The sequence below is a fragment of the Sitophilus oryzae genome, unplaced genomic scaffold, assembly GCF_002938485.1.
Source record: "Sitophilus oryzae breed Bouriz unplaced genomic scaffold, Soryzae_2.0 scaffold_494_pilon_pilon, whole genome shotgun sequence".
Lineage (NCBI taxonomy): Eukaryota > Metazoa > Arthropoda > Insecta > Coleoptera > Curculionidae > Sitophilus > Sitophilus oryzae.
The window spans coordinates 3,873,194-3,892,320 of record NW_022147078.1 but is presented as its reverse complement, the minus strand read 5'-3'; the positions used below and the strand labels follow the sequence as shown (position 1 = coordinate 3,892,320).

At 33.2% G+C, this 19,127-nt stretch overlaps 1 protein-coding gene across 2 annotated transcripts in view; it reads right to left on the bottom strand.

The window, feature by feature from the left end:
• Nucleotides 1-3,047: 3,047 nt before the first annotated feature.
• LOC115886602 overlaps nucleotides 3,048-19,127 on the bottom strand; it is a 54,827-nt gene continuing 38,747 nt past the window's right edge. The window contains exon 4 of one of the 2 annotated variants that reach the window (XM_030905838.1): nucleotides 3,048-3,438. In XM_030905838.1, coding sequence (XP_030761698.1) covers nucleotides 3,365-3,438 — 74 coding nt within the window. In that variant the 3' untranslated portion in view covers nucleotides 3,048-3,364. The remainder of the gene's footprint in view (nucleotides 3,439-19,127) is intronic. The other variant, XM_030905839.1, reaches the window with a different exon arrangement.

Genomic DNA, 19,127 nt, shown 5'->3' with positions numbered 1-19,127 from the left:
TTGTTATAGCTAACGTTTATAGCCTTCATCAGTGTTATATCATATGAAAAAAATAGTGTCGAATATAATCCTAAAAATTACATATACGAGGAATAATTATGTTTTCCATCATTCTACAACATAATTAATCCGTAGTATCTAACTAGCGTGACGTCATAAATCTCGCTCCGGGGCTGTTCTATTAGAGACGGCATCAGCATGGCCGCAAGTTGCTAACCTAATAAAATTAACACTAGAAAAGCCCGCGGGAACTGTCAAATTCAAAGTTATTCGTTTCACAGACTATATATATATATATATACATATATATATATATATATATATATATATATATATATATATATATATATATATATATATATATATATTTCATGTGGACGCCGTTGCTTGCGAGCCGAAAGATCTTGAGAAACACGACAAACAAAAGCGCGAGCAGGATCACGAGCAATGTGGACGCAGCTTTACAGCCGTACGTAGAATAAACATTATTTTATAAGTGTTAATCAATGCTAAAATTGTGCTGGAAATCGTTACACTGAACCAAAAGTCGACATAAATATAATGAAAAAGTTCATTAATATAATGAATTAAATCATTAATTTTGAACCGCTGAACGATTTCATTGGCATAAAGAAAAGTAATTCATTAACTCTATGAACTTTAAGTTCATTAAATCAATGAACAGTGTTCATTAATTTGAAGAACATATTCATTGGTACAATGAACAGATTTCATTAATATAGTGTACCTAAATCCTTATATTAATGAACCTACCTAAATCCTTATATTAAGGAATGAAATTTATTTCATTGTATTAATGAACCGTTATCATTAATACAATGAAATAATTTCATAACCTATTTAGTTATACATTTAAAAGTCGGCACTATTAGTAACTCTTGTTACACCGTATAATCGATGGCGCTCCGAAAACCGATCCGCAATTTTCGGAAAATCGTCGTAATTGCCTGGCGATCTATCTACCTGTTTATGCTTAGACTCAGTACGTGCACAGTAATTCGTGGATGAGCAAGTATTTTAGTTTCTGAATTATTTTGATTTTGGTCTGTGAGACCCGGCGCCCCGGCTCAGTGTATTTTTTCTACAACTGGCTGGATATATTTTTCTATGGTAAGTTAGGGTAAATGTCATTTATATTGTATACATTTTATAAATAGGATTTGTTTTATTTAGCAACAATGTCTAATTATTATGAAGAAGAGCAAGAAAAACTTTGTCGTTTATGGGAGGAAGTTGCATCAGAGGAAGAGCCGTATGATGAAGAAGAAGAGTTGGTGTTTCAGGAAAATCATGTTGAAACTCGAAGCACTGATAGCGAATCCGAACAAGAGTGTTCTGATAGCAGTGACGACGATGTACCCCTTGCAAAATTAGCAAGAATTCCAACTTTCGTTGGAAAAGATGGTACAACGCGGTGGCATAAACATTTCCCAAACAAAACAGTAAGAACGAGAAGGGAAAATATTATTGTGCGATTACCAGGCGTCAGAAACTGTGGGAAAAACACCAAAACACCCGTTGAATGTTGGTCGTTATTTTTTACTACTGAAGTGCTCAACATTGTAGGGGAGAACACAAATCACTATATTTCTGGATTAGCGAAAAATTATGCGAGAGAGAGAAGAGGAACGCCCGCACTATGAAACAAATGTGCCAAGATCGGTGAAAGAAAGAAGACAAGAAGTCGCTGGAACACAAGAAAATATGAAAAATGAAGAAACCCAACCAGGTACAAGAAGAAGATGCTTTTTTTGCAAAAAGGATTCAAAAACCAAATATTTTTGCAAAAAATGTAAACAATTTGTTTGTCTCTCTCACATGGAAGCTTGGTGTCCTGAGTGCTCAGAAATTGCCATAAATTAATAAAAACTATTGTTCTATAATATTTTTATAAGTTTCACTAGAAAATCTTATTTTGTTTACCTATTTACCAGTTGTTTCCTAGTTTTTAGAAAATGGTATATTTTTTTGACAACAAATTTTAGAACAAGATAAAATTTGTCTATGTATATTTAAATCATGTTCCTATTATAATATTTGAATAAACTAAGGTATATTTTTTCAATTAAAATATAGTGTTTTAATTTTTTTTCCAAAAAACGCGATATTTGACGATGGGTCTCAGAGACCCGGCGCCCCGGCTCATGAGCTACACAAGGGCGCCCCGTCCGCAGGGTTAATAACCGCGTACATTGATATAATGTAGTGTGTTCGTTGTATAATAACATTGTTCATTGTCACAATGTACAACTCATTAATCAATGATTTAGTACATTAATATAATGAATATGTGTTTATTAAAGTTTCAGCACTAAAATAAAGAATTCATTATATTAATGAAAGTCTTACATTAATTTAATAACCAGATTTTCATTATATTGATGAAATTACATTCATAGTATTAATAAATCGGACATCGATCTATGATTAACAAATCATTATATTAATGAAAAAAATCATTGTCCCAATGAAACAACAGTTAATAATCAATGTTCATTAATATTATGAACAATATTTTTTTCAGTGTACTGTCTTATTCAAAAGCGAATAGCTCCAACAACAATTAAGCCTACTGAGATAAATCAAAAAACAAACTATCGAAAAAAGACACGCCATAGATGATAAAATGATTTTTAAATTATTTGCTGTGTTAACATATTCCACAGGGTGTTTCAAACTTTCACCAAAATATCAACATTTTGTTTTCCCTCGTTTAATTGATAAATGGCAACTTTCATTTTTAATTTAGAAAGAGGTACTAAAAAGTCAATTAATTTAGCTACAAATTGCTTCAAAAATCATTAAAATCGGCTCACTAGAACAAAATATATTAAACTTTAAACATACCTACATGAAAATTTTAAGGTTCCCGTTTTTCGTGCCGGTGAGTGTATTTTGATAAGAAGTAAGAATTTATCTATCAGGTACCACGTGCCATAGAAAATTTTACTTTATGGAAGCAAATAGACCCGTACAAGTTAAAATTAAAAGCCCAATTTTTTTAAAGTTAAAAGTTCCATTTTTAGATATAATAATACTATAGTGCTTCTAGCTTTTATAATAGTGTGGGAAAATGAGAAAAAAGTGTGTTCAAGGAAATAAAAGAACCAAAAGAATCAATTAAAACTATTTATTAGTAAAGAGTTAAAAATAAAATAAAAGATAATTAAAGTAATATCACCAGCCATTGTGAAACAACTATAAATTAACTATCTAATTTTTAAAATTATTTATGGAGCAGAATATGAAATATGTATATAAAACAGCCGGACATATATGTATATAAAACAAGATAAGTGAGAGGTGTGTGTACAGTACAGTGTTTATGGCAAAAATTACGTTCTTATGGCCCTGAATACGGATCTGCGTTGTGATGGGAATCTCTTGACTGTTGGGTTTGCTGTTTCGACTTCTTACCTGAAAATAAAAAGAAAACAAAAATTAGAAATAATAATTTATACAAATAGAATTTAATTTGAATAATATTCAGTGTGTTTTATTTAGTTTTTCATTTTGAGTGAGAAATTTTCAAGCGAGTGTTTTTTTCTCAATCTTTTGTTACGGATGAGTGATTGAACAAATCATTAAAATAGGTCCAGTCGTTCTTGAGTTACTTCTAACTCTACTTTCTTTTATTTAATTTGATTTAAAATGATCAAGCGCTCTTGCCATTTTGTCAAGAAAATCATCAAAATAACACCTATTACAACAGAATATACTCTGTTTTTTTTCTCAGGTAAGATTTCGACAGATGATGACAGAAGAAAAGCAGATGACGTCCCATACCAATCTATTTATTTTACTAAAAAAAGTTTCTAATCATTTTTAAGTTATCTATGGATGGGTTTAAATATAAATCCGTCATACGTCGTGTCTTGTTGTTTTTAACCAGTTTTATTGGTTTATTTAAAAAATGACAGATCGTATTTCAATTTTATTGGTTTGACGGAACGATGAACGACAAACGGACGCTGATGCGTATGAACTCGCTTTTAGATTCTTGTCATTTTTGACGCTTGTCAAAGTCTTGCCAAATTATAGGTTATAATTTTGTGTCAACTTTTGTTAAATACCCTGCGTTTTGGAAGATGATGCATTTTGATTCGTATTATTACGTGTGTTTTGTGTCTTTTGAAGTCAAGTGGAGGAAAAATCGAGTGAAAATTAACTGTAGACCCAGAGCACAGTTTATGGTTAATACTCGCTGCCCAGGCAGAAAGTCTTATACACCAATGATCTATAAAGTTTGTATACCATTTCGTCGTAGATAAGTGCATCTCGTATATGGTAGAAGGATCAAACTAAACACGTACTAAAAACTGGAGTAGCTGTAAAATATCGACATCACACGATAGGTAAATAATGGATTTTAGTACTGCAGAAAAATAATGTCAAAAGGTACTGGTTTAAAAAAATTAAGATTAAAGTTAATTAAACAACCTTTAAGGTATAAAATTTGGTAGGTGTTATTATTAATAAAATAGTTTGTTTTATTTACCTATGTTGTTTTATTTATTCCTGTGGAATATTACAAATTTGTATTTGTACATAAGTTATATTGATAAATATAATCATAAATGCGGGTAGTTTCATAAAGCTTGAAAGTAAATAATAGTTTTTTTTTTATATTTTTTTGGTATGTAGTGTCTTGTTCTTGTTTGTTTTGTATTAACACATACCGTTTTTATTAAATAAAATAACTCGATTACATTTTTTCAGTTTTATACAGTTTTTTTCACAATATTTTGAAGTAATCACTTGCCATTTTGTCAATCAAACTTTAAATATTTCCTGCTATGCGTTCCAGTTGTACCAACTTATTTCTTTGTAAAATAAAATAAACTAGTTTGAAATTAAAATGACAGACACATCTATCACTGTCAAGGATCTTCTCGTTGGACAGACTATATATAGCTATGTATATTCTAGTGCTATTGAAGAATTAAGTCAGCATAGAGTACTTATGGAAAAAACTCATTCATATTCAAATCTAAAATGCCTTTTTATCTAAAGAAGAAAACATTCAACCAATGTGTACTACCAGCACAGAATATATACGCCTGTATGTACAGGGTGTCCCACTAAGAATAGCTCTCGGCTGTATCTCGGAAAGTATTAGCCGTAGGGGCTGCGGAAAAAAATATTTAAAACTAAAGAGGCTATGGGAAATTGCTGGAAATTATTTTCAACTTTGTAGAACGACCGCTAGGGGGCGCAACTGCAACAAAAAATAAGAAAATGGAGTTTTTACACAATTTTGCCTAGATAAGGTGTATTATAAGTAATAGCTTCATAATCTTCAGTAAATTTTGAATATTTTTTGTTAAAGCCATTTTCCCTTATCTACCAAAATAAAGTGGTGGGGGAAGGTTAGATCTGTTTTTATTTAAATATTAATAACTCTGGACTGGATGATCGGAATCCAACAAGCGAGGGCTCGTTTAGAAGAGCGTTTCTTACTCCATATTGCACCATATAAACAATAATTACTCCATATTGCACCAAACCAAACCAAACCAAATCAAACATTGCGCCTTTTTTCAAAAAAAAATAAACGCAGTAGTATATGTAATTTTAGCTGATAGTAAAGAGTAGTAAAAGCTTAAAAAGTCAGCGAAAACCGCACTTTGATATCTTCTTTCAAACCGAAGATATTAGCAAAATTATAATAAATACCAAAAAATAAGCCCTTAATTACATTATTTTTACAACACGGTATCAGTAGCCCTCTTAATTATGCCCATTCTAACAAAAAAATAAGGTAGAAACAGTTAGTTTATTTTAAAATCGACGAAATACCAGAATACCATAATACTGTAATATAAGATATTAATTAATAACAGTGAACAAGAAACGATGATTCAGTGAAGTCATGGTAAGCTTTGGAAAAAAGTTGCTTTTGACGTAATAGTATAAACGTCAAATTGTTATTAGATCAACATTTTGATAGTCTTATTAGCGTTTTTTATCTTTAGCTTTTTCAAAATGCCAACAACTTCAACTACACACACCGGAAAAATCTAGGGATATCATTTTATTAAAGTTAAAAATAAATGTTTTGAATAAACAACCACATATTTGTAGGCCGATTCTTTCTACTTCGATTGAAACGAAGTAGTCACACTAGTTATTTCTAAATTTGGGATATTTGCAGAAGTGTTTGTGCATTTTTTGTCAAATGTATAAAAAGCACCTAGCATCAATTGTTCGCATTTAACCTGTACTGGCTATGTTTTTTTGATAACTGGCCAGAATTCATTCAAATAACTCTGTTTAGTATTAAACGACGTTATGGAGCGTAGGCATCTTAACAGAGACGAAATGCTAAGGGCCATGGGTATGCTCGAAGCTGGAATGCGCCAAATCGACGTAGCTAGAGCATTAAATACAACGCAAAGTGTAATATCGCGATTAAGTGCACGCTACGGTGAAAGTGGTGATGTTGCTGAAAGGCACACAGAGCGACATCGCATTACTACCCCTCAGCAAGATCATTTTTTACAATTAAATGCTCGACGCCGACCGACTCTAACAGCACCAGAGCTTAGTTTAATTCTCCAGGAAACACATAATGTAACCGTGAGTCCTGACACTGTTCGCAATAGATTAAGAGAGGTCAACTTAAGAAGCAGACGCACTTGGAGAGCTCAACCCTTAACGAGAGGAAATCGAGAGGTACGATATTTGTGGGCTCAAGATTATGTTCAGTGGTCGAATGAACAATGGGCCAATGTTCTCTTCACGGATGAGTCACGCTTTGGAATTCCTCGGGATTCGAGAAGGCTTAGGCTATGGAGAGAACCGGGAAATCTTATTCGGTTGGATCATGTTCAGGAAGTGCACCCTTATCAAGGTGGAACAGTTATGGTCTGGGGAGGAGTCCAGTTAGGCCGAAAAACCGATCTCGTTTTTCTTGAAAGGTTTCTAATAGGACATATCGTGATTTAATTCTTTAGCCTATCGTGTTACCATATGGCAATGATTTTGGGAGAAACTTCATTCTCATGCATGACAATGCACGGCCTCATACAGCCAGAGTGGTAAGTGAGTTTATCAATGCTCATCAATTAAACATCTTACCCTGGCCGGCACAATCTCCTGACCTCAACCCCATCGAGCACGTATGGGACGCAGTCCAAAGAAGAATTTTGAGAATGCGTATGCCTCGTGAAACTCGTAGGGATCTGGTTCGGGCCGTGAATGCAGCGTGGCAGGCTGTACCTCAAGAAGAGATCGACAACCTGATCAGGAGGGCTGTAATGAACAGTAGAGGAGACCATACCCTTTATTAAGTAAAAATGGTTTTATCTTTTTTTTTAATTCACAGTTTAGAATATAAAAATGTGTATTTTTTTCAGTTTAATAAAAATCAAGGTAAATTTGAAAAATTCGGTGAATTTCGCATTTTTATTTCCAATACGTCCTGTAAACTATTTGTTTATTTTAATTTTATTATATCAGAAATGCAAATAATAAAATTACTGACGATAGCTGGATAAAATTGTAATATCCCTAGACTTTTCCGATGTGTGTATTTCAAATAATATTGTGTATCCTATAGAAAAAGGTATTTCCCTTTAAAAGTATCCAGTATGGTTAATCCCGTACACTTTTCACTATCGATAATTCTTCCAAGATGTTCATGAAAAGTGACAAATATAGGGTGAGTCTTAAATAAGTGTAAATATTTTAAGGGTAGTATATTTAGACCCCAGAAAAATGATTATAAGTTTTTTACTCGAAAAAAAACTTGAAAATTTGGAATTTAAAAAAAAATAGATTTTTTTTTAGTTTTGAGTTAAAAAATATAATTTGTTGATAAAATGGCAACATAGGCAGTAGATTAAATTTACAAGAAAGAAAATCTAGAAAAGATGCTGTGGTTCTCAAAATTTTAGCAAAAAATCTTTTTTTTTTGGAAATTTTCTCTCGGTTATTTTAGATTTATTTAAAAAACGGCAAAGAGAAAATATGTTTCTTTTATAGATATCTACCAGCTACCAGCCCTGAAAATATTTGCACTTATTTAAGACGCACCCTGTATAAATGAGCCTCAACATATGTCCATTTTCACTACAGAATGACATAAGTTGTGTTCACTAAATGTTAGTATAGGTAACACACATTTCGATCAATGTGTTATTCACTCCAAAAAAATATGTTTTTCGAGATTAATAAATTAGTGTAATATGCCTGAACAGCTGAAAATGTTATTTCCATTGTCCTGGAACGGGAAAAAGGAAGATATTTTTCCATTAATTAAAAACAACAAATGGAAAACTGGGTCGCAAAAAAAGAAAACCGGAAAAAGTTTTTCAACGACGACAAGCTTCCGTAACAAACAACTTCCTCGTTTGTTTCATTTATAAAACTGCCGGTTTTCGACATCAACCCCCTCTCTACCCCCCGCAACGATTTTTTCCCTATTTCCTTTTCCATATGGACTATAGCTGAAAGATAAATTGGGTTGCCATGGAAAGCAAATATGTCATCTAGATAAAAGAAGGTATTTTTGCCCTTAAAAGTTTTCTGTTAAACAATGAGAACTTCAGATCTATACTAATATATGTATAAAATCCTTAAGTGACTGACACTCTGATTAATCACGATCCTGCTCAAACCACTCAACGTAAGAAGCTCAATTTTGGCATACAGGTTGATTCTAGGGTGTAGAGGTTCGATAAGAAGGGATTTTTCGAAATTCCATTTCCAAGAGGGTGAAACCGCCCCTCAAATATTACAATATTTTTTATTTAAAAACGGTCAAGTTTACTAAAAAAAAAACGCTTAAACACGTATATTTTATTTTGTTTTTACATATTTTACGATTTTAAAAAATGTATACAGGGTGTTTGGTCATTGATTAATCACGATCCTGCTTAAAGCGCCTGACGTAAAAGCTGATTTTTGGAAAACAGATTGACTTTTTGGAAAACAGATTGACAGAAGGAATTTTTCGAAAGTTAAATCCAACGAGATGAAACTATATACCCCTCAAATATTACCAAGTTTTATAATAATATCGCCATATTGCTTAACCACGATTCTGCTTAAACTGCTTGACGTAAAAAGCTTATTTTTAGCAAAGGAATTTTTCGAAAGTTAAATTCCAACGAGATGAAACTATATACCCCTCAAATATTACCAAGTTTTATAATAATATCGCCATATTGTTTTTTCTCATGCTGACATAAATGTGAGAAAATTTTATCCAGTTTGTATGTTAATGGAAATATATATATATATATATATATATATATATAACTTTTACTCAATATAAAAATAAATTACAACCTTCTTATAGCCAACTGGCAGTAAGCACCATTATAAAATAAAGAAGAGTACGCGGGCCAAGCAAACAACATCTAGGGCTTGACCTCGCCAAAATTATCATCGATTTTCGTTCCTCAGCCGTCTTTGACGCCGTTTTTTTTTCGATCATACGGTATTCTCCTACTGCAGAACATATTTTTTTTGCATTATAAATATTATTTTCTCACAGAATGACCGAAATCTATCGTTAGCGTGTATTTTCTTTTTATTTTCTTCGTTCGTTCATCGAGAGTCCAGCATTTCGATTTGACAAAACAACGTAAGCCAATTTACAGACGATAAGGATCATTTGGCGTGCTCAATATAATGTAGCAATATCGTGGCACTTTCACCTTCCAGCATTCAAGTTGTGCTATGATGGTGACTAGTACTGGTACGCACACCTTTGTTGATGGCCTAATGTCGAAAATATGGTCGCCGGTTGACTGTGACGATAATAAAGTCGAGTATTTGGAGCGATTAGCGTGAATTCCTCAGGTTTTGTAAAGGTACGTCCATAGTGCACCGGCCTATAAGTTTTAAAATAAAGAACGTTTTAGAATAACTCGGTTATTTTGGACTTCTTGAAAAAGCGGTAAAGAGAAACTATGTTTCTTTCATCGAGATCTATCAGCCCTGAAAATATTTGCACTAATTTAAGATTCACCCTGTATATTATAATTAAGCCGTTTGTTTATATGGAACACAGAAAACGATTGTTATATTATACACTATTTACGCCAAAGACAATTAGGAATTATACAGGGTGAATTTTAAATAAGTGCAAATATTTTCAAAGCTGGTAAATCTCGATAAAAGAAACATATTTTCTCTATGCCGTTTTTGAAATAAGTCCCAAATAACCGAATTATTTAACTTGGATTTCCAAAAAAAAAATGATTTTTTACTTAAATTTTGAGAACCACTGAATCTTTTTTGGATTTTCTTTCTTGTAAGATTAATCTACTACCTATGTTGCCATATTACCAAGAAATTATGTTTTTTAACTAAAATCTAAGAAAAAATCCAAGCGTTTTTTTCAAAAAAATCCAAATTTTCAAAAATTCAACCAACCAAACCTCACAACCTTGTTTCTGGGGTCGAAATATACTACCTCTAAAAATATTTGCACTTATTTAAGACTCACCCTGTATAGAATATATTACAGGAAAATAAACTATAATCATACAAGATCTGGCTTTGGGTGGGGATTTTCGTGTGTACGAAGAATATAGTCAATACGCTCAGTACCGTGGTACAAAGAAAACAAGAATATCACTGTCAAGGATCTTGTCGTTTGGACAGACTATACAGGGTGTCCCATAAATAAGTGTAAGCATTTTAAGGGGTGGTAGATCTGGTCAAAAGAAACATTTTTTCTCTTTACCATTTTTGAAACAAGTCCAAAATAACTGTGTTATTTTACTTAAATTTTGAGAACCACTGGATCTTTTCTGGATTTTCTTTCATGTAAATTTAATCTACTACCTGTGTTGCCATATTATGAAGAAATTATGTTTTTTAACTAAAGACTAAACAAAATTCCCAAAATTCTTTTCAAAAAATTCCAAATTTTCAAATTTTTTTTGCAAAAAAATCTCGTAGGCGTGTTTCTGAGGCCGAAATATACTACCAGTTAAAATACTTGCACTTATTTCTGGGACACCCTGTAGTATGAACAATAGGGAGTGAACTAATTTAGATTCTATAATCTTTCATCACACCACAATTTTGTAAATTAATAGAAATTTGGACGGGATATCGTCTGTCTGGTCAGCTTAATGGACGATAACAATTTATAATCATTATTTTACGTTTTTCGGAAATGGCTTTTTATCGTATCGACGAAAATATCCCAACTCCAACTGACCTGGTTGCGAGAGAACAATGCGTAACACATTCCGGTCGATTAGCGACCTAATAGGCGCATTACTACACATAATATTAGCTAGATTGATGGCGTTCCGGCCATTATTCAATCGAAACTTGCCCCCTCTCCCCCTTGCTCTCCAGGCTCGGGGGAAAATAGTAGGGGTTGGTAGGGGTATACTCCGATGGTCGATACATTATACAGGCCCGGCAATGGATCTCTAGGCATAGGAATTACATGCATTGGAATGAAACGCCTATAAAAAGTCTATGCTTAAATAGAGATGGACAACAACTTCCCCGTTTCCACTTCCACTACGACTGTCTACTTAGACAAACTCCAATAAGATAACAAATTTTGGAGAAATTCCGCCACCTCCCACCCACTCATGATACCCATCTCCCTGCCCTTTATTTATCGCCATTATTTTATTTCCCTTCCCGCGCCTCCGCACCTCGCTATTCCGACTCCCGTCAGTTCATCACAGAGTTGCCAGGTCTACCGGTTTCGTCTGTAAGCTACCGATCTACCGATTTAAAGAAAAATCTAACGATATATTCAACTGCGTCTTTAGTTTTTACAATAGAAGCACTTTTAAAAAGCTGACTTATTTGACTAAAAATTAAGCGACTGCCGCGTTGGAATCTGTATAATCTGACTTTATTATTGTTTCATTAAATTTTATTTAGTAATAACACACATACAGGTCATCGTTCTGTCTAGTTGCACAGTTTCTAGTTGCAGAGTTACAGAGATATTCCTAAAAATCCTTATTACTCCTTATTAGGCGCGGTATTGGCGACATGCCCGAAGAAGTTGATATCTTTTGAAAAGATTTTATTTTATTCATCTACTAAAGTTGAACCCATATTTTCCCCCAAAAAATGTAAACAAAAAACAAAATTTAAGTTAAGAAACAACCTAAATTCGGACAAATATTTTAGTGATTTTCCCGTCAAAAAAGTATATTAATATGAAAAAAGAGTGAGAGTTGCTACAGCTTTCCCATTGAAATGAAATTAATTTTAGATATCACTGATCAAAATTTGTACAAAGGTAAAAAGTGACTGCTACACTAATTTGTGACTGCTATCCCTACTTGTTATAGTTTTATATGTTTTTATTAATATATTAATATTATTTAATTCAATATTTTTTTTAATATTAAATAATATACCTAGCTATTTCTAATTCTTGTTATATTTATTATATTTGTATTTTATTTGAGTGATCTATTATTACGACACATAGGAATGCTAATTTTGGACTTAAATATTATATTTTATTTCGTTTCTGTACTTTTAATTTTTGTTGAAGATCTACCGAGAATTTTGTTCTCGTATGGAATTATAATCTAACAAACCCGGCAACCCTGTTCGTCTACTCCTTATAAAGTTTTTTTCGGCCTAATTCCTTTGTCACAGCCGCGGCTTTGTGAAGCGCCGCCGCCGACCGACTGTGTCGGGGCGACTGCTAGGAAGATCGTACAGTATTGCCATTTCATAGAATTGCACTTGCTATTTTAGAAATGATATCAAAGTTTTGCATGTTACTTTTCGTTTTAGAAAGAAGTTATGTGCCTAGAGAAAACATTCGTAAAATTGTTTCGTACTTTATTTAATATTTCATTAAGTAGGCAAGATAATGGGATTAGAAGATTTAGGATTTTGACAAGCCAACATAATTTCGATTTAATTGAATGGCAACACTGTCCGTCCTGTTTCTATTTTTTCGATTCTGTTCTATTAGTAGGCGGTAGCCCCCACACAAGCGTCTTAAAGACCCGCCCGGCGCCCCCTCTCGCAGGGGCTCTCTCGTCGTATCACTTCTATGATCACTTCCCCTATACGATGGTAGGGAAAAGACACTTTATCCGTCTCTGTTGCACTGCAGTGTATTTTGCAGCCTTACCATCTTTTTTTATCGCATTGAAAACCTCCTATTGCTAATATTCCTTTGCCAGTAGTGTATATTTCATTTTAACAATATTAATTGTATAACTGTATATCATTGTGGCCAGTTCATTGTAGATTGCTCGTTTTATGCGGTATGTTTATGTTATACAGCCTCAGGGCTTTGATGAAAGCTAGTATCTGAGACGGTTTTACAGAGGTTAGTTCTCCATTTCTGATATCAGTCGTACCAAAGTTTTTGGCACGAATGGTTGTCGTCTCGGCGCACTCAATGGTAAGGTGTTCTGGTGTTTTCCCATTTCCCCACACAATCTGCATTAGCTGCTGTTTCTTGACTTCAATCTACTGAGGTGTTCATCGAGGAGACAGTGTCCTGTTAAAAATCCCGTGACAATCCGAAGATTGTTCTTATTTAAAGCAATGAAAATATTTTCTTCAAGTGTCTTAGACCGTTGGAGAATTCTCATTCCAGGTTAGGGATGGAGTCTTCCAAGTTCTTGAGTTCTGCTTCAAGTTAGTTTCCACTTGGGAAGCAGAACGGTTCTGGCTCAGTTAGTGCAGTGTTCGCTCCTTTTCTAGCTAGACCGCTTGCTTTTTTACCTTTATCCTAGGGTTGCCAACCGTCCTCTATTCCAGAGGACAGTCCTCTTTTTGATTTCACTGTCCTCTTTTCTCTCGCGTTTTGAAAAAGTCCTCTTTTTTACATACCAATCTCAAAATCTAAAAAATATTCGTCTATCGCCATAATGCTTAAAAAAATAATCTCTGCCTTTTGCTACTCCCACTCGTTTGTATAGAAAAGAAAACGAAGAAATATTTATGTATGTACAAGAAGTATTCGTGGAAGCGATAAACATGTTTTATGTTTACTTACTGTTAGCTTTTGTTTGGAAAAAATAAGGTTTTGTTGAATTTGGTTTCTTTTATTTTAACAAGTTTTGAGTATATTTCTTTGGGAAAGTAAGAAAGACTATCAATTGGGTGAGGTTTCAAAAAAGGTTTCGTCTGTTTCTCTTTTTTACCCTCTCGTCCTCTATTTTTTATTTTTAAAGTTGGCAACCCTACTCTATCCTTTAGTGGGCTGACACGCAGGGTAGGATGATTTTATTTTCTTTGTCTAATTTGTTCAGCTTCTCTAGGCATTTTTGATAGTAAGGTTTTTAGCTCTCCTGTAAAATTTAATAAAGACTAGTTAGGCCTCTTTGTGAGAAAGGCGAAAATGCGCACTTCTTGAGGAACCGCCCTTATTTTAAGACGATTCGATCTGTAATTTATGATTATAATAACAGCATTTGACTCCTTATTCCTTTAGTCTTTTTGCCCAATGGTCATAAACAATCTTTACGACCGGTTATTTTTTCTTTCGCTCTAAGCGGAGGTACGATCCGTTATCTAGTCGCAAAACACGCGACACTTGGCCAGGCGTTCTTGGCACGCCCGCCTCTATCAACCCACGTACTACCGAAGAGTGGTACCGGCCGAACCGAGCGCAAGACAGAGAGAAACAAAGCCGTCTTTTTACGTCCGTCAGGTTCGAGGTACTTGTACCCAGACGCGGTACCGTTAGAGGTCGCCAGCTATGCTGATAAGAAGGCAGATTATATAAGCGGATGGTGGTACCTACGTCACCTACGTACCATTGCAAAGGAAAAGGTTTTTGGAGTTTAGTTAGTTCTTCGAATAACAAATGATGGTTTCGATGTTTAAAACGATTAATATGAATTATCTACTAGTTTTTTTCTTGTCTATAGAGGGTGTTCCATATAAGAATGCACATTACAGGTATCTCGTAAACTAGGAATGATAATGAGAGGATTAAATCATTAATACAGAAAACAAGTTCAGATTGGAAAGCGCCCATAAGGACCATGTGAATACTATTTGGCGCTATACTTAAACGGTCGCTCTCCAAAGCTTTTGATAATTTCGGAGCGGTTCATCAAAAATAGTAGATAAAATAGTAGTTTAACCACAAGGGTGATGAAATGATACTTTAACAGCGAGGATAGGTTAAACATTTATTTCTTCTCGCACGTTTTTTAACGAGTAACGAGTAATAAGTCGTCATCGTTCTTGAAAAAAAATTAGTGGCAAGAGAATTTATTTTAGCGTAAAAGAAAATATTTTGCCTGAAGAAAAACTCTCTTAACTCAAGAAAACTCGTTCTCTTGAAAAATTCGAAAATTTCTCTTCAATCTATTTTCATTCAACCAAGTGCAAGTTACTTTGTTTTAAAAATTGGTGATCGTTATTAACATGCATTTGTCATTTTTTATGGACAAATTTTAGGATATATGGATTCTTTAAAAGAGTTTCTGAAAAAATGGAAATTAGAACATTTATTTGCTATGTTTGAAGGTAAGAGACATTTACCTAATGCACCTGTTTAGATAATGCATGTGTGACTATAGATAGAATAAGAATATAGGTATCGATTTTTTTATGCAAATAATTACAAAAATTTTAGAATTTCAAGTCGTCGTATTAAAAAATTCAAAATGTGACCAAAGCTTATAATTTTAATAATTTATTTGCTTTACTTTGATTAATCGTGATGTAACATTTCTTTGTAATTTGTAGAGTGATGAACCACCCCAAAAAATACCAAGGAGTGAAGAAGCAGAAATAACTACTATCGAGGAAAATAATATAACTTTACTTACTACAAAAAGAAAAAGCTAAATTTATCAGAAAATAATATACCTCGTAATATGCCTGTATATGATGTATAGACTTCTCTTAGATCAAAATAAATTTTAGTTGAGTCAATAGTATTCGCTATTGGTTTAAGAAAAGTGTTTCTTTAATCAAGAAATGTCCCTTTTCAATCAAGAATTTTTGCATGAATCAAAGAGACTATTGATCTTGTAGCAAGAACTTCTTTGCATATTCTTTTTGGGTCAAGAGAGAAATACTTTGGACAGATAGACTCTTCTATTCTCTAAAGTAATTTTTTAAAGGTTATGAAAAGATAGTTAATGCTTTGGGCAAAGAAACGTCGTTCTTGGCCCTATTGAAAAGCGCCAATCTTTTGGGTGAAAGTCAGTGTAAAGAGACAGCTTTATTTATTTGTCAAATTACATAGAAACCAACGCCAATCCAGCACAATATTTTTTCTACTCGTAATAAATCCTTTAAAATAATAATTTCTGAATATTTTTTAAAACGTAACTTGCTATGGAAAAAAATATTGTTTTATACACGACGATAAAATTGCATTATCGTCTCCCGAATCTTTTCGGTCTTGTATAAAAATAACTATTATTTTTTTCCTATTCACCTACTAAGAAGATTCATCACTTCAAAATCTGTATAATGTCTGAACTAATACTTTTAAGTCCTTCTGGTGTTATATAACGCAACCTTGGGTGAAAAAGTTTATAATGAGAACTCAGATTCACCAGGTTCCGTTACAAATAGGTAATAAATATTAAATTTAAAGTTAAAACAAATTGCCAAGATCTATCATAAAATGTAGCAAATATTTAAATACGAAATAATGAAACATATATATACTAGTAAAAAATGAACTATCCGTAAAATAAATTAAATCATGAATAGTACCACAAAATATTGTTGTGACTAAACTGTGAACAACCCTGATGCGTATTTGTGATTATGATTAAGTCTATAAAGAATAAAATGAAATTTAAATGTAAAAATTCCCTGGTATACCAAGTTCACATACGATCGTATATTTAATGTAATAAATTTTAATCAATCATAAACGCAATAAAATAAGAGATGATTAAAGTCTTATCTGTCCTCCAGTGGTCGTTCCAGTCAGTCCATGAGAAAATCCAGATTGCCGGTCTTCAGTGTCACAGTGGCATTCCTCGTCACAGTGGCATTCACGTCACAATGGCATTAGTTGCAGTACCAAATCCAGTAAACCGTAATCATCACTAAGGAGTAATAGCCAAGGAACAAGAACCCTAAAATGTGATCTATTTTAGTGACACGTTCTAGTTTGGACATAGTAAAATACCTTTCCACCATGCGGACCTTCCAAGACAAGATGGCGTCTCAACGCATGTTACTCCATGGAAAAGGGTTCCTTAACTGTCCTCGTACTCATCCCAGTACGTCCACGCACCCATCTACAGCTACTGTCCTCTAAAATAAATAGTTGTAGAAGAGAACCTTACACCTAAGAATGTCTCTTACCCAACCAACAAAGATACCCCTTTTCAAGGTTTTCAACGGAATCCCAACTACACAGGCCAAGCTCAATTTCTTGCCAATCGGTCTTCTCGACCCTCAATGAATTCCAAGACCGTAATTCTACTGAACAATCCCGATATGAAACGGCGACCAGCCAAAATTTCACTACAATTTCTTTTATTTTCGGCAGAGATCAGAGGGCTTCCCTTGCTTTCACCAAGATGGTTCAAAGTCGAAAAAGGACGCGTGTTTGCAAAATCCGCAAAAAAGACGCTGGACTCCAAGATACCAACCCAAAGTCTAACACAGGCAACCAGTAAAACAAAAGACCCAAAATAAAATTCGATGTAAAATTTTATTTAATGCATACTGGATTGAGTGAAACATTTTATTACATCATATACCATAAAATTATAATAATCCTATAAGAACATAATATCTTCGGAAAATTATTAATACAGTTTGCGATCATATATAAAAACGTTTAAAATAGGGTTCCCAACCGTCCCGGTTTGGCCAGATTAACCAGGAATCAAAAGTTTGTCAAACTTCAGCGAAAGTTTTGCCTTGGCCGGGACAACTTGAAACTAAAAAAAATGTGTACTACACACATAATTTATTTTATTTTCTAATATTTAATGTCTTGTTTCAATTATTTAAAAGTTTAAAAAATAATTGTCCGGAATCGCCGATGCTCAAGTTGGGAACCCTAGTTTAAAAAAGATCGAAAATCTAATTTACAAGATCCATCTGTCAAACTTCAGCGACGGTGTCACACGATCAGCTGACAACAATTGAAACGTCAGTCTGTAAATCGTAATATAAACAAGATGAAATTTAGGGAAAAATTAACTATAATCAGGTAAAATCAATTGATTACACACAGGAAAAAATACATAATAAAAAAATCTTTAACCCCTATGTATATGGCAGACCCAACATTCCCACTTGTTGCGTTGAAAACAGACAAAAGATAATCACATCAAGTCTATGTTCAAGAATCCTCCGAAGAAATATGCCAAGAAAATTATTCTAACACAAGCATAAGTCTAAATAAAGAATTAGTAACCACTGTAGAAGGAAAGGTAGGTTTTAAACAGACAAATTGATATTTTATTAATGAGGTTTGATATTACAGTTATCGGAGACAACTCCATCCCAAGAAATTGTTGTGGTGAAGAGATTTAATAGATAAGATATTATTAGAAGTTATATGTACAGTTAAGAAGTAAGCTAATTAAACGTTATTATTCAAGTTATTCAAGTAAGTTTTAGTTTTAGGCTAGGGACACATAGGGCTCTTGGTGGTTTCACCAAGGGTCAGTTATAATTACTATTCGTAAACTTTACGACCCGATGCGAAGGACGAAATAATGAGAAACATCAAATATTTAATAAGTTTTACAGTTATATCCTCGTAAAATTGCGATAGTTCATTTAGTATTTTAATTATTCCACCGTAATAAAAGAATGGCTTTAGTTTTCCGTAATAAGAAATAAAATTATATTTTAGAAAAGCTAGTTTATGTTTGTGAAATCAAAAAATCTGTAATTTTTTTCTATACAGGGCGTCCCAGAAATATGTGCAAGTATTTTAACTGGCAGTATAGTTCAATCCCAGAAACACGCCTGTGAGGTTTTTTTCGCGAAAAAAAAGTTTTGAACATTCGAAATTTTTTGAAAAAGATTTCGGAATTTTTTTTAGTTTTTAGTTAAAAAACATATTTTCTTGATAATATGGCAACATATGTATTAGGTTAAATTTACAAGAAAGAAAATCCGGAAAAGATCCAGTGGTTCTCAAAATTATAGCAAAAAATCTTTTTTTGGAAATTTTCAAAGTAAAA